General features: G+C 48.1%; 1 protein-coding gene across 6 annotated transcripts in view; it reads left to right on the top strand.

Annotated features, from left to right (window-relative positions):
* The window catches only part of PLEKHG4 (pleckstrin homology and RhoGEF domain containing G4), an 86383-nt gene that overhangs the window by 54965 nt on the left and 17621 nt on the right, over window positions 1-13797 (top strand). For all 6 annotated transcript variants that reach the window (XR_002046421.3, XM_010403426.4, XM_010403429.4 and 3 more), the window contains exons 11-13: window positions 1395-1533; window positions 3865-3987; window positions 4499-4690. Coding sequence is in view for 5 of the 6 variants with exons in the window: in XM_010403426.4 (XP_010401728.2) it covers window positions 1395-1533; window positions 3865-3987; window positions 4499-4690 (454 nt within the window). In the remaining variant the exon portion in view is untranslated. The remainder of the gene's footprint in view (window positions 1-1394; window positions 1534-3864; window positions 3988-4498; window positions 4691-13797) is intronic.

Genomic DNA, 13797 nt, shown 5'->3' with positions numbered 1-13797 from the left:
TGCACTTTGGAGAAATTCATTCAGTCTAATGGCATTTCAAAGAGGAAAAACAGAAGTATCTGAGAGCTTGAGGTTTGAGAAGTTGGCTGTTGCACACTGGGTGGAATTCTGAATGGAAAAATAGTGTGGATTTCTGCTATGCAGAGCTAGTTGTCTAGACCTATGGCGCTACCTCGTGTCAATTAAATACTATATAAAAGCTACAGAATGGCTGCTACTAAATGTTCATATTCAGTTGCATTTCATAGGTTCAAGATTGCCTGTAACCCCAGACAGAAATAAACATGTATGCTGAGTTGTTTTGAATTATATTCCATTAGCAATATTAGCTACCTAGTTTGCAAGTGCTTTAGATAATTTTAATAATATGATAAAAAAGCCACACTCTAATAAGTCAGAAGGTTGTAAGACAATTAAATGAAAATTGGTTTAGGGTGAGTACAGAAGATGACGAGGCAGTTGAACATGCCAGTGTAGAGCACAGCTGAGGGAGGCTGTAGTGTTTTCTTGTAGCTGTCTCTTGAGCCCATAATTGTAGGAGAGGAAAACTAGAAGTAAAAGAAATACAAGAAGAATAAGCTTGAATGCTCTTCTGTCTTCTGGATCCCATCTGTAATTCACCCAAGCCTGTGCTGGAGAGATGTTGCACACATCTAAAAGGAGCTTGCTAATATTCATCATTTTACCAAGATCCTGGCTGCAGCATCTGAAGGCATTGGGCTCCATCCTGAACTCCTCCAAGCTTGCCTGTGTGCTGTGGGCAGGCTAGCAGGGAGAGTGCCTCCTGGTGTTGCCTGCTGGGCTTTGGTCAGCACAGCTGCCTGTGGAAGATAGGGAGCTCTGTCTATGAGTCTCTTCAGCACAACACTGTAGAATCTGATTTCTCTTGGCACTGAGCTGCTGTACACTTTGCATTTTTGTTTGGCTGGTGGAAAGCCTGCGAGTGAGTGAGGCATCAGGCACTTAATATTGTTGTCGTCACTCAGGAGAGATTTGCTTACTAGTGGTAGCTTATTTACTTAATTAAATTCAAATGGTGGTTTTAGATGCTGAAGCTGCTTGACCCTGTGTTTTGTGAAAATCCACTGATGCAACAATCTATGTTTATGAAAAACTGAAAGTGTGAGAAATACGGTAAATTTTGCAAGGAGCCTGGCTGGGAGGAGATGCTATTGTCCTTCCTGCTAGGTTATCTGCATTGGAATCAGCGTGGTGAATCATGGTAATGTGCAGGGAGCAGCAATATTCTCTTCTGTTCTCCATGTGGAGATGGCCAGTGAGGGTCCCATGGGGAGGATGACTGGAGTGCTGTTGGTGGCCAGGTTGTGTTTGCATGAAGTGCTGGGAGAAAGACCTAATGCAAAACCCTTAACCAGACCTGTGTCCCCTTGCAGAGATGCACTTGATGCTGCCAGTGTGCTTTATAATCAAGTTGATGAGGGCGTTCACCGACTGGTGATGCTGTCAAACAAGCGCATCCAGGAACTGGAGCTGGTGATGGAGTTCGAGAAAGTGGAAGAGTGTTTTAAGGAGGTAAGGCCTGCCTATCAGTTCCAGTGACTGCTGCCCTTTGACTGTGTGTTCCCCTGCAGGTACTGGGCCTCTTGATGCGTTGTGAAGGTGTACAGTGATGCTTGATCCTTTAAAAGAACAGCTGAACATAAGAATGTGAGATAGAGTTTCAGAAGTGCTGAGAATCAAACCATTTATTTCCCTGGTATCTCTTGATGCCAGGTGAAAGTCTCCTGGCTTCTCTCTAGGTGTGGATCAGTCAAACCCCATAAATATCTGTGAAGTGTATAGGTAAGCAATACACTGGGAGTTTGGGTGTCTTTTTTGGCCCTCTCAGCAAGACTTCACCTTGAGAAGCAGCAGAGTGATGACAAGCTGATGATAAGTCTGCATGTCCCCTCTGGGCTGTAGCTCCTGTAGCGTTTGCTGACATCCTGTTGCTGAATATCCCTGCCCCACACTGGCTGCCCATCTCTGTCCTGTACTCTGTTGTTTAGATTCCTGTGCTGTTCTCAGGTCCCTGATACCTGATAAGTCCAGGCACACTCCTTCCCCTCTGGGTACAGCACCAAACGCAATCGGTTTGCCTTTGGGTGCAGCCCTCTATACAGCCTTCAGGCACGGAATGGCCTCGTGTCCTTAGCCCAAGAGCCATACTCAACCTCCCACCCCCTGCACTTCTGTGGGACCTTCAACTTCCCTTCGTTTGGTGCTTGTTGAAACTCTTGACAGCCATGGGATAACTGAAGCAAACAGGCACTGGCTTTCAGAAAAACTTTGGAAATCTGTAGCCATGTTGATAGAGGACCTCAAAAAGTCATAAAACAGCTCAGATCTCAGCATCCTTCAAGAGCTGATGAGTCCTTTCAGTGTTGCAGATCCCAGATGTTCCATGCTACAGATCCCTAAGCCTGAACTCAACCTTGAGATTATGGAGTTGTATGGTCTCCTGTGCTGTAACTCATCAACAATGGGAAGTTCTATGTGTCCTTAAAAATAAGTATTAGTATCAGTTTCACCATTGCTCTTCAGGGGTTCTGGGCTCTTCTCCTCTAGTGGGAACTGGATTTGCAAAGGAGGCTGTAGCCTTCCTAGTGTTTTCACAGGCCAAGGTGGATCCAGGAGTTTTAATGACTTCCCATTTGGAGGTAGACACTTGGGCGCCCTGCAGGATGCGTTCAGGACAAGAAGTGTCTTGCAAGAACCTGGTAGAGACTCTCTTAAACACACAGGTTCCTAATACCAAACAGAAATGAAAAAAGGCACAAAAGCAGGCACTGCAACCTGTCCTTGCTTTAAGCTGAACTTAATTTTTTGTTGAATGGCACTGACTTCTCCCAGCTTACTTTGCTTGTAGATCCCCAATGATGCCAGCAGTTGCTCCTGCTGTTACGCCTGCCTGGGAGCTCTAGGCAGCAGCAGTGTGCCCCTCTGAAGTACTGAGAACCCACCCCCATCTCTTCCTCTTGCCAGTGGGCTTGTTCCTTATAACTTTCTCACAGTCCACAAAACTAGGAGTTTGTCCTTGACTATGGGGTTGAGTTGGGATATGGATTCAGATGATACAGGAAAACACGATGTGTGGGCATTAGGAAGCACTTAGTCTGTCCCTTCCCTCAGGTGCACCTATGCCTGGAGCATTGCCGACAAGTTTGGCAGGCTGCTTTTAAAACCTACTGGTGATGGAGATGCTGTGTTATCCTGCCTGGCCTCCTATGACTGCTTTGCTCTTAGGATGCTCTTGTTAGTCAGTCCTCTACCCCTCTTTGAGGATATGAGCTGATAACTGCAGCAGTGGCTGGGCTCCACTGAGGAACATGCAGTTGCTGCTCAGCTTTGTGGAGAGCTGCCTTCAGAAAACCAGTAGCTGAGAGTCCCAGAGAACCATGAAACATTGCAAATGGGGAGAATCCATCAGTACATTCATACTGACATAGTTTGTGTCCTGCCAGTCAGAAAAGGGAAGTGATGTAGGAAATCTGGCAGCAAGGAGATTTGATCCCAGTTTGGGGTAGCAATAATAGGAGTGTCAGGCCAGTCTGCAGGTTGCAGAGCTTGCTTTAGACTGTGGCTCACCCAAAACAGAGCCCAGGCAGCCGCTTGCCATGTTTATGCCTAAGGCTGGTGAGCAATAGCAGAGCTTTTCAATTACTCTGTAACCTGAAGTGGAAAAACTCTTAGCAGGAGGCTCAGACTGAAATGCCAGAATGGGGGTAGAAGTCTACACACATTCTTTCCAGTAATGAGGTGACCAACATTATGAGAGCAGTTCCTTGCTCTTTCCACATAAAGGCCTACGTTGGTGAGTAGCACAGGGTGACTAATAAGCGGGGCTTATCCCTTTTCTCCTAGGTCAGCAGTTGGATTGAGAGTGTTGGCAGAAAGCGGCTAAAGGAAACTATCAACCTGGATGATTCTTTGGAGATGCTGCTTCAAGCACAAAAGCAGTTCAAGGAGTTTGATCTTGTTGCCAGTGTAAGTGGTTTTGGATTGGAAAAATATATTCTCCAGTGTCTGAGTTGGTAGCATGTCTGTCTTGTATGTGCTCAACCAAACACATGATGCTAAGAGTGTTCATCACCAAAGTGTGTGTCATTCCTTCTCACTACGTAGCATCCCAGCTCTTTTTTTGCAGACAAAGGCACCAGCTCAACACTTAATAGATGGCATTTACCAGTCTTGGGGAAAATAACTACTGGGTTGAAAGATGGGGATTTTTGTTCCTTTGATGTGCTTATAACACTGCCTTTTTTTGATCCTAATTGAGCCATGGTCGTGCTGTGTAGGCCTTTACAAGGTGCTGTGTGACAAGTGTAAATTGTAAGAGATCAGGCTTCAGAATTCTACTGTAAACAAAGACACCCCCGATCATGTGATTTGAACCTTAAAAACCAGTCTAATTAGGCCTAGCTGGTAATGGCCTTGAAGACTACTTACAATTGATTCCAGGTCTCTATCCTCATAAACAATTCCTTTGTGTTTTCAGGAATATTGCAAAAGGGGACAGGAAGCATTAAAGAAGATGAATCAATGGGAAGACTTCTCCTTTGTGGATGTGCATTCTTACAGGGTAAAGCTGCAGACCTACGGAGATCAGCTGGAGGAGTTCTGCACCCAGCTGGATGAAACCAGGCACCGAGTCTGTGAAACAGTCAGGCTGTATGAATTCTTTGACAAGGTAAGAGAAGGCATCTGCTGCACAGAGGAGGGTGTAAAAAGTCTGCTTGGACTCAGTCCAGTGCTAGATTGTTTATGAAAGGTGCGAAATGTAGTATTTGCTCCATCAGGGAGCTGCATCTATAACTTGCAGCAGTCCCCTCATGCTCATGTGTCTGCGGTGATTTTTTTTCAAGTCAGTATGTGGGAGAAGGGGTGGGTGTGTCTTCCAGAAGATGTCCACATGTGTTAAGCATAGACGTTTTCTGCTCTCTGAGCTGGAGCTTTTTAACCCCTTTCATGGCCACAGTGAACAGAGGGATTATGGCAGTGCTGGCTCTGATGGCACGGGCCAAGAGATGGGCTGCTTGTGTCCAGTCTTGGCCACCATACCAGGGTAGGCTGCCTGCATTTTCCTGCTATATCCTTACACACTGGAAAATTCAGCCTGTTGACCCATCAGGAGTAGCACCCTGCTCTTCAGTCCTAAATACAGTCAAACTCCTCCCATGTGGAGGCCTGCATGAGGAAAGGGAGCACCAGAATGGAGAGCTGGCAAGTGTGGCTGAGGGAACAAGGGATCCCTGGATCATCACAGGGATCTGGGAAGTAGAAGGAGAGGATGTGTGTGGTGACTGCTCTGAGTGCCTGACCTATTCACCTGTTTGGTTTAGTGCAAATGCACCCATTTAGCAGATCTGCAGTTGGATTTGGTGTTCTTTAATTTCTAAAGTTGCAGATGAATAAGCAGTAGGATTTTCTAAGTGCATTTTAAAATACAGCTTTGGCAAGGACAGAAGGCTGGGGAGCCTGTGCTCCATTTATTCCACACTTGTACAAACATTGGGTATTGAAGTTCTCAAATTCCAGAAAGAATAGACACTAAAAGTTAAGCTGTACCAGATGTAGGTGCCACTTTGTTGCTGTCTCTGAGCTGCCTTGGCAGCCAGAAGTGCTCAGGGGAGGAGGGAGGAAATTCAGCTGAACATGAAAACATGGAAAAGCATCCTGTGTGACGCAGAAAAGTGGAGAAGGCAGCCCAGAACACTGCTGTCAGGGTAATGAGGATTGAGTTTGGTGATGCTCTGCAGGTCTGCTCTGGCTCATCTCTGCAGTTTGCTGCACCGGTGAGGGACCCTCCTGCTGTGGAAATGTGTAATGTTTTTTTCACCCCAGTGGAGAGGAGAAGTGCCTTCTGTGCCATAGGAGAATGGCAAGAACCTGTGCTCTGCTGCCTCACTGAACAGAGATGTTTAGGGGCTGCTGTGGTACCTGCACACCTCTTGCCATCGTGGGGGATCCTGGGAATGATCCCGGGAAGGGTTTTCTCGTGTTTCTTCTGATAAATTGAGGCACGCAAAAGCACCAAGCCTTGCTTGGCATATTGACAGTTCTGCAGCCAAGCCAAACATTGGTCGTATGTGAACCCTTCCAGCCAGAGCTGGAAGTCTCTGGAGCACAAATGTGGACTGGAGCACATGATCATACAACCATACAATGGTTTGAGCTTGAAGGGATTTTAAAGGAATCATCTGGTTCCAACTTCCCTGCTACAGGCAGGGATGCCACCCACTGGACCAAGTTGCTACAAGCCCCTGTCCCGGCCTTGGACACTTTCAGGGATGGGACAATCACAGCTTCTCTGGACAACCTGTGCCAGGGTCTCACCACCCTCACAGGGAAGAATTTCTTCCTGATACCCAACTAATCCTGCCTTCTGTCAGTTTGAAGCCATTCCCTGTTATCCTGTCACTCCATGCCCTTGTCCAAAGTCCCTCTCCAGCTCTCTTGGAGCCCCTTCAGGTGTTCTGCAAGGTGTTCTAAGGTCTCCCCGAAGCTTCCAGGCTGCTCCATGCTCTGTTGAGGCATGGAAATCACATTGTGGTGGTAGCTCTTGGGCTGCCAGGATAGTTGGACATGACTCTATAGCAGTCTGTTCCTCCACATCTTCAAAGCCTTTTCAGAGCCTGGGTCATTTCTAGGGATAAAAATGCTACATAGACCCCAACAGTGGCCCATTAATTTTTTGAGGGCATTGCAGCTTCTTTTTGGTGGATGAAAACTGCAGTATGCAGTCGTTGGCAGCAACAGCAGCCCTCTGTTATGCCTTTCATGCTGCACGGCCTCAGTGAAAACAAAATGATAGTGGCACAGTGTGTTTGCACACTGCTTTGGTGTGGAGGAGAGGCAGCTGGCTCAGGGAGGGAGGAGGATTTTGATCTTACTGGTTTCAGTAGAGCTATAAACAATTTGGTGGTGTAAATATACCATGTGTGTATTGTGAACCAGTGGCCAACTGAAACCAGGAGTGTAGGGGGATACATCCTGCAGCTGTAGGATCAGTGCAGAAGTTGCTGCGTAGCATGAAAGTTCTTTCAGTGCCTGTGAGTTTGATCTTGATCTCCAGAATGCTTTCTGCCTTCCCAAAGCATGGTCTGGGAGGTGGGGGATATGCAGAAGATTTTATCTAAACTGATTTCCCACTCTTCTGATACTGAGCTGCTTTTGACTTTCCTGCAGTGATTTTGTCAGTGCCTGCCTAACTCCCTTGTCTCTTCTGTAATATCTGAGGGCATGTCAACAGCAGGAGTCTACAATAAGTGCAGTGTCCTTGATTTTCCTTCTCGTAAAGAGGCTGCAGAGTGCCAAACCCCAGGATTTGGGGAAGAAGCCCAAAGATGCGCAAGCAGTGTACGCTATGGTAATGAGCTGGCAAGCTCAGATCTCCAAACATCTCAGCATGCGCCAGGGGAGTGGCACGCCCACCATGGGGATCATGGTGTTCACCCCTCACATACCTTGCTGCCTCTGGGAATGGGAAGCTCCGTGGTGCTGGCCCTTCTGCATGTGGTGGGCATGTGTTTTGTGGGGTGCTGCCCTGTGGCTGTTGGACAGGCTGTGGGACAGGACAGCATAACCCCATATGCCCCATCAAGATGCTGTACTGTGTTTTTTCACTGCTTGGCAGTTCCTGAAGGCCTGTCAGAGCTCCCTGCAATGAGGCAGGCTGAGCTGGGCCAGACCACATGGAGCTTGCACATGGGCTGGCAGGGTTCCCTCCCCAAAGCCATGACTGGTGCCAAGCTGGATGTTTCCATTTGTCCCCACTTCCTTTGCGGCAGGAGCCCTTGGTGCCTGACAGGGGGTGAATGATGGCTGGGCTGAGGCAGGAGGAGCCGTGAAGAAAACTTCCTTCCCCAACTCTGACTGTGGGCTGGAGGATTGTTTTTCAGTACCACAAAGTCAATGTGGGCATATTCGGGGACCTGCCATCTCCCTGTGGCTTCAAGCCTGGTCTGGCCGCTGTCCCTTGTTTACTCAGTTCCAAGACTGCGTTGGGATCTGGCACCATACAGTGCTTTGGGGAAAACCTGGGAAGCTGAACAAGCAAGGGTATGTATGATGTACCAGCAGCATTGATGTCTGTTTCGTTCTGGGGTTCCTGCAAGGACAGTCCCCAGTATCCTTTTCTCCTTCTCTCTATCCTGGCTTCACAATAACACTGCCATAGGTACACTGTCAAGACCAGGAGGAGCCACAGCAAGTCTTTCTCTCCTTTTTTATCTCATTTGCCTTCATATTTTTTCCTTCCTCAAGCTCTCTTTGGGTGAATTATTTCCCAGAACACTCTTATATCCCATGCTCTGGATTTTACCATAAGTGAAGTGCAGGTTACCTGGACTGCAGGTTTGAAATGGCCCATGTGAGAGCCGTGTGGCCTCAGGACTGAGCATCTCACTTGCAGTAGCCTGTCCAGTGAGCCAGAGCACACAGCACAGTCTCTGCCAGGTCTGGGATGACAGCCAGTCCTGCTGAAGGTCAGGAGCGAAGGTGCCTGATCCTTGCTGGCACAAGTCACTCTGGAAGAAAGCACTGACCCAACCAGAAGGGGCAGCGTCCCACTGCAGGCTCAGCACCTGCATACCCTGTGGCCGTGTGGTGATGTGGTGCCCAGAGCTGAACTGCCTGTATCATTACAGGAGGGCCTGAGGCAGCTCCGGGGGCTTTTTCCTGCTTGTCAGGATGTTGTGCAAGATGGTGCCTCATTGGTGCTCAGGGAAAGTATGGTCATTGCCCTACCATAGCTTATGAGTCTTTTGCAGCTTGAGCCCTTGCCTTCTGTTTGGTTTCTGAGGGAAGCTGTTCAGCTTCAGTTCCCACTGCTCACGATTGGTGGCGCAAGGCGGGTTGAGAAATGGTAGGGTTTCCCATAGTGGGATTTCTTGGGTCTCTGTTCCACAAGCAGTTCCTTCAGTGGTATTCTGTGTCTGCCTCCCTTGGATCGTTTCCCTCAAAGGACCCCTGACCATCAGCCTCTGCTGATTCTTGTTCCTCAGTTGTCTTTTTTTCTGCTGCACACAAGGAGCTGCTGCTTCTGACCTCTGCTTGGAGTGGGCAGAATATTGTTCGACCTCTCTCCATCTGTGTTTTCATCTCTAGGAATGGGTTACCTGTGCTTGAGGGTGGATCTGCCCCCACAGTGGGTTCTCCTCTGCTCTCCTCCTCGACACTTTGTTCTTTCTGGCTTAGAAAACAAAGCCTTTGGCAAGTGAAGGAGGTGCCTGCCCTTCCTGGGGGAGGGCCAGCTGGCCTGCATTTGATTATGGCAGTGCCTCCTCATCCCTCCCCATTGTCCTTGCTGCTGTAGGAATGCCAGCCTTTTTGCGCTCCATCCTGTGAGCAAGTGTTGCTGCTCTGGGGCCCAAAGAGGGGCTGGGGCCGTTCTTCCCATCACTCTCGCCTCTCTGCACATCTCCATGCACCTTTCCCTCCAAGTCGCATTCACCCCATCCCAGCTCCGGCAGCAGACGGACACAGCAAACCCTCTTGTAAGTACCAAGTGTGCGGCGCCCCGGCTGACGTGTGAGCTGTACTGATATTGTTTGGAAACAATGTAGAGAAGGCTTTTCACTTGGTTGCTTGTGCGTGTCTGTGTGCATCCAGCATGAATCAGTGTGCTTTGTGTGCGGCTTTTGTGTGCTTAGACAGAACCCCGTGGGCTGTGGGCATCTTTGCATGGTTCCTCTGAATCCCAGGATTGCGCTGTCTGTAGTAGAGCAGTGCCTGTCCCTCTTTCTCTTTATTAGAAGTTATTGCATGATCATTTCAGTGAGCATAATTTACCTGCAGCTAAAAGTTGCTGTGGGGGCTGCCTGGATGTTTGTGCAGGGCAGGTGGTACCTCTCAGCCTCCAGGACTTCTGTCAAATGTTTTGGACAGCACAGGATGGGGCTGCCCTCCTGGACTGCTCCAAGGTTTGCTGGGTTCCTGCCCCCCAGGTGACTGAGACCTGCTGGCACAGCACTTCCAGCTTCCAGAGATGGATCTGATCTTAGATTTGACAGCAGAAATCCAGAGTATGCTTAATAAGTTGCCTTCTACAAATGTTGTCTCTGACTTCCCCCCAGAAGTTTCAGAACAGAGACCTGCTGATACCTTGTTTTCTGCTGTGTTTCATTTCTGATTATGTACCAGATACAATTTTGATGATAGTTTTGAGGGAAAAAAGTCCCTTTGAGGTGATAAATTGTTTATGTTTCTTTTTTCTTAGCCTTCGATGAAAAAGAAGGGTTTGAATTCTGGTCTGTGGGAAGCTGGAAAGGATGCTGGTATCTGCAACCTAAAAGTGTGATTTTTCTGTAGCAGGCTGTTTGGCACAGTTTGAGAAGTAATTTTACTGAAAGGGTGCTATGATTCCCTGCTCTGGGAATGTGCTTGGAGAAGTGCAGAACTTAGCAACAAATTGGGAAAAAAGTGGAAAAAATTTGATGTGTCCTTACTGTAGCATACTTACTGTAAACAGAGGCATAGGTCTGTGTGCCATGATGCTGCCAGCAGTTCTGTACAGGTCAGAACATGGTTTTGCCCCCCAGCACGTTGGAGCAAATGAAATTTTGCTGTGGTTTGTAATAAAGTCCCTGTGACTTAACGTGCACTATTCTCTCCGTAGCTCTGTGCAGAGATTGGCTTTGGTTTTCTGGGGATGGTCTGCACGACATTCCCAAATAACAGTTTTCATCTGGTTACTGGTGCAAGTTCCCAGGATGATGAAGTGAAATCCAAAAGGCACCGGAGAGGAATATTTACTGTGCTGTTTTAGAGGAAGCCACTGTTGTCTGGCTTCAGCATTGTCTGACAGCAGCTGTCTCATCTCTCTTTCTCTCTCCGTCCTCAGTTATGCCTGTAAAGTCGTGCCCCTAGACAGACATCTAGTCTGATGTCTGATTTGTTCTCCCGTTTCAGGGGTGTCCTTTTTCATGCACAGCCTGAAGCAGCTGGGGGAGTGAGCCTCAACGTTGGAAAATTGATCCTCTGGCAGAGTTCATGCAAGGTCAATGTGTGAAATCTCTCCCTTCTCCTTTCTGCCAGGTTTTTGCTGGAGAAATCTTCTTGTAAGGTTAAAAAGTGTCTAGTGTTTACTTTCCTTTCAAAGTGTGTTCATGCATTAGAAAGTTTCTGCTTTGCCTTGGAGATAGTCTTCTTGCACAAACAGAAGTCCCGAACACTTAAATCTGATCTGCTACAGATCAGAGTTTTCTGTCTTGCAAAATTAGTGATTTGGAAACTGTTCCGTCTTACGAATTCTCCAGTAAATCACTGCTGGCTTGACTGGTGCTTGAGTTATTTTCTCCCATGTTTCACCAATAACTATATTGTCAAATGGGCAGCACAGCATTGCCTGTAGCCCTGGCAAGATCTGTGGCAGGAGGTAAAAGCTAAATAGTAGTTAGCACCAGCACTCAGTGCTCCTTTCTAGTTGCACAACATAGGTGTGAGACTGATTTGTCCCTCAGTGTTACAGAGCAGCAGCAGTGAATTTAATTAGGTTTTTGTCATGTGCTAAATCCAAGCACAATTTGCAGTTGAAGGTGAGAGGTTTTTGGGTTCAGATGCTTTTGAGCACCTGTCCCAGCACCTCAGGCAATGCTTTAGTGCAGTATAAGGTCTGTGATGTGTTTGTGACATGTGCAGAAGGGCAAAGCTTTGATCCATCTGGGGTCCTTCTCCTTCCTACTGTGCTGGCCATATTCTCCCCATTGGTGGAGATTACAGCAGGAAGAAGAGGCTGAGGGAGCCAGCCAGTGTGCAGCATATGTTGGGATGTAGGGTATTTGCCCCTCATGTGCCTCCCCTGATCCAAGGAGTGCCAGCATGTTCTGCCACTGGATGTGTGCAGGGGGCAATGCCTGACATGCTGAAACCGCCTTCAGCCTTGATTGCCAGAGCACCTCCGTGTAAAAGTTCCTCGGTGTCCTTGGCTGCCATGAGCATAAATTGACAGTTGTCTGAAAGACTTGGGCCCCTGTCAGGTGGGTTCAGATCTCCTGCAGGATCACAACACTGGGAGCCAGTAAGTCATGGCAGGGAAAGAGCATTTCCTCCCAGCAGGTTTAGGGATTTCCCAGCTTGTATCGCAGCTGAGGTGCAAGGGGAATTTGTTGTGCTTGAAGTGTGAGATCTGATGCCAGCAGAGATCTTGTGCATGTGTGCAGTGTTGAGTTTGGGTGCTTTTTTCCCCTCTGATCTTGGGATAGAAGTTGCACAGGGTGACAGATTTTCTGCATTTTTGTGTGCTGGCATCCATCTGGGTGCTCGGATCCTCCTGGAGACTGGAATTCCCTTTAGTCATGGGAGTTAAATAGATCTGTTCAAGCAGTCTGGTCATGAAGCTCCCCTCAGTGTACAGATGGAACTGAAGCTCACAATGGCTCAATCTGCATATCAAAGCCCTGGACATATGGACAGGGTTCTCCCAAGCACCCGCTGCCTCTGATGAGGCTCCTCTGGCTGCTCTGTAGGGCCTTGCACCCTCCAAGTACATCTTGATGTGCTCTTAAACCAGGGAGCTGTTTCCAGCATTGTCAGGTCCCCTGGAGAAGGGGACCCAGCAAATCTGCTGGGGTGTCTGGATCCAGTTTCAGCTCCACATCTCCCCAGGGCACAAGCACCCACCGTGCAATGCAGAGAGATCCCAACACATCGAGTGGTAGTTAAGCAGAGTTTGGCTCAGCTTGTCACAAGGGAAGGGATGTGAATTGAAGACTACAGAGAAAGTACCCATGTTTCCACATGCAGGCCCAAGGGCATACTGGAGGTTTTGCAATCCCCAGCAAGGAGCACTGAGCACGGAGAACCTCGTTGAAAGGGAGCCGGTACAGGGCAGAGGGGAGACACCCACCCCAGTCCAGTCTGTCCACACTTGCCTGTGGGGTGCTATTACAGTGGGGTATTTGTACAGCGTGATGATGTGACTGTCGGGACAGATGTAAAAGCAAAGCATGCAAAAAAACCTCTGGAGGTGACATTAGTCTTTGAATGGGGTAATTTGTTGCTGTTGTGCAAGTTGCCAGCTCCAGCTTTGGTGACTCACACATCTTGCTGTTGCTTGATCTTGAGCTTGGCTGGTAACATGAGGCTCTTGGCTCATGGGTGCACAAAGCTGCTGAAAAAAATGGGCAGTGCCTCAGTTGTGAAGAGGCTAGTTTGCAGCAAAGGCAAACATTGAAGTTTTTGATTTTACTGGGAGCAAACTTGGCCCCTGGTCCTCTGGGCTTGGGAGCTTTTAGATGTTGAGCAAATCCCTATGGTGAGACAGAAAAATAGGGGGAGAATAATCAGTGCAGAATCTACCCAAAGCTGCAGTCATGAGAGACTGTGGAGCTTGGAGGAAGGCAAATCTGCCACTTGCTGCCCAGCTACCTAGGGAGTAATTTTATACATACACATGTAAACATATACATGCGTGTCATATATACGTGTGTGTCTGTACATAGATACCTGGTGAAACTGGAGCAGGCTGCTCTTGTGGTATCTCTGAGTTGCTCTGAAGTAGGGGTTATTGTAGCTGCTCGTGATTCACCAGGTGAGTCACCCTGTTTCTAATGGACACCCCTAGGTACTGCCTAGCAGTGGCAGCAGAGAAAAGAAGGGCAAGCACTCGTCCTGCACGACAGCTCCAGTACAACGAGCCACATTTGCCCTTTGGGTCCTCGTGCTGTCGTCAAGAGAGCAGAAATCATGTGCAATCTTATTTTAGCCAATTATATTCTCCTGTAATTAGGCTCTCCTGAATTTGTCATGCCTGGCTGCCTGGAGGGCAAATGAAGGGATTTTTGAGCTCTGCTCAAG

Source organism: Corvus cornix, chromosome 11, assembly GCF_000738735.6.
Source record: "Corvus cornix cornix isolate S_Up_H32 chromosome 11, ASM73873v5, whole genome shotgun sequence".
Lineage (NCBI taxonomy): Eukaryota > Metazoa > Chordata > Aves > Passeriformes > Corvidae > Corvus > Corvus cornix.
Note: the sequence above shows the minus strand (reverse complement) of the source record. Positions and strands in the feature narration are given on the sequence as shown.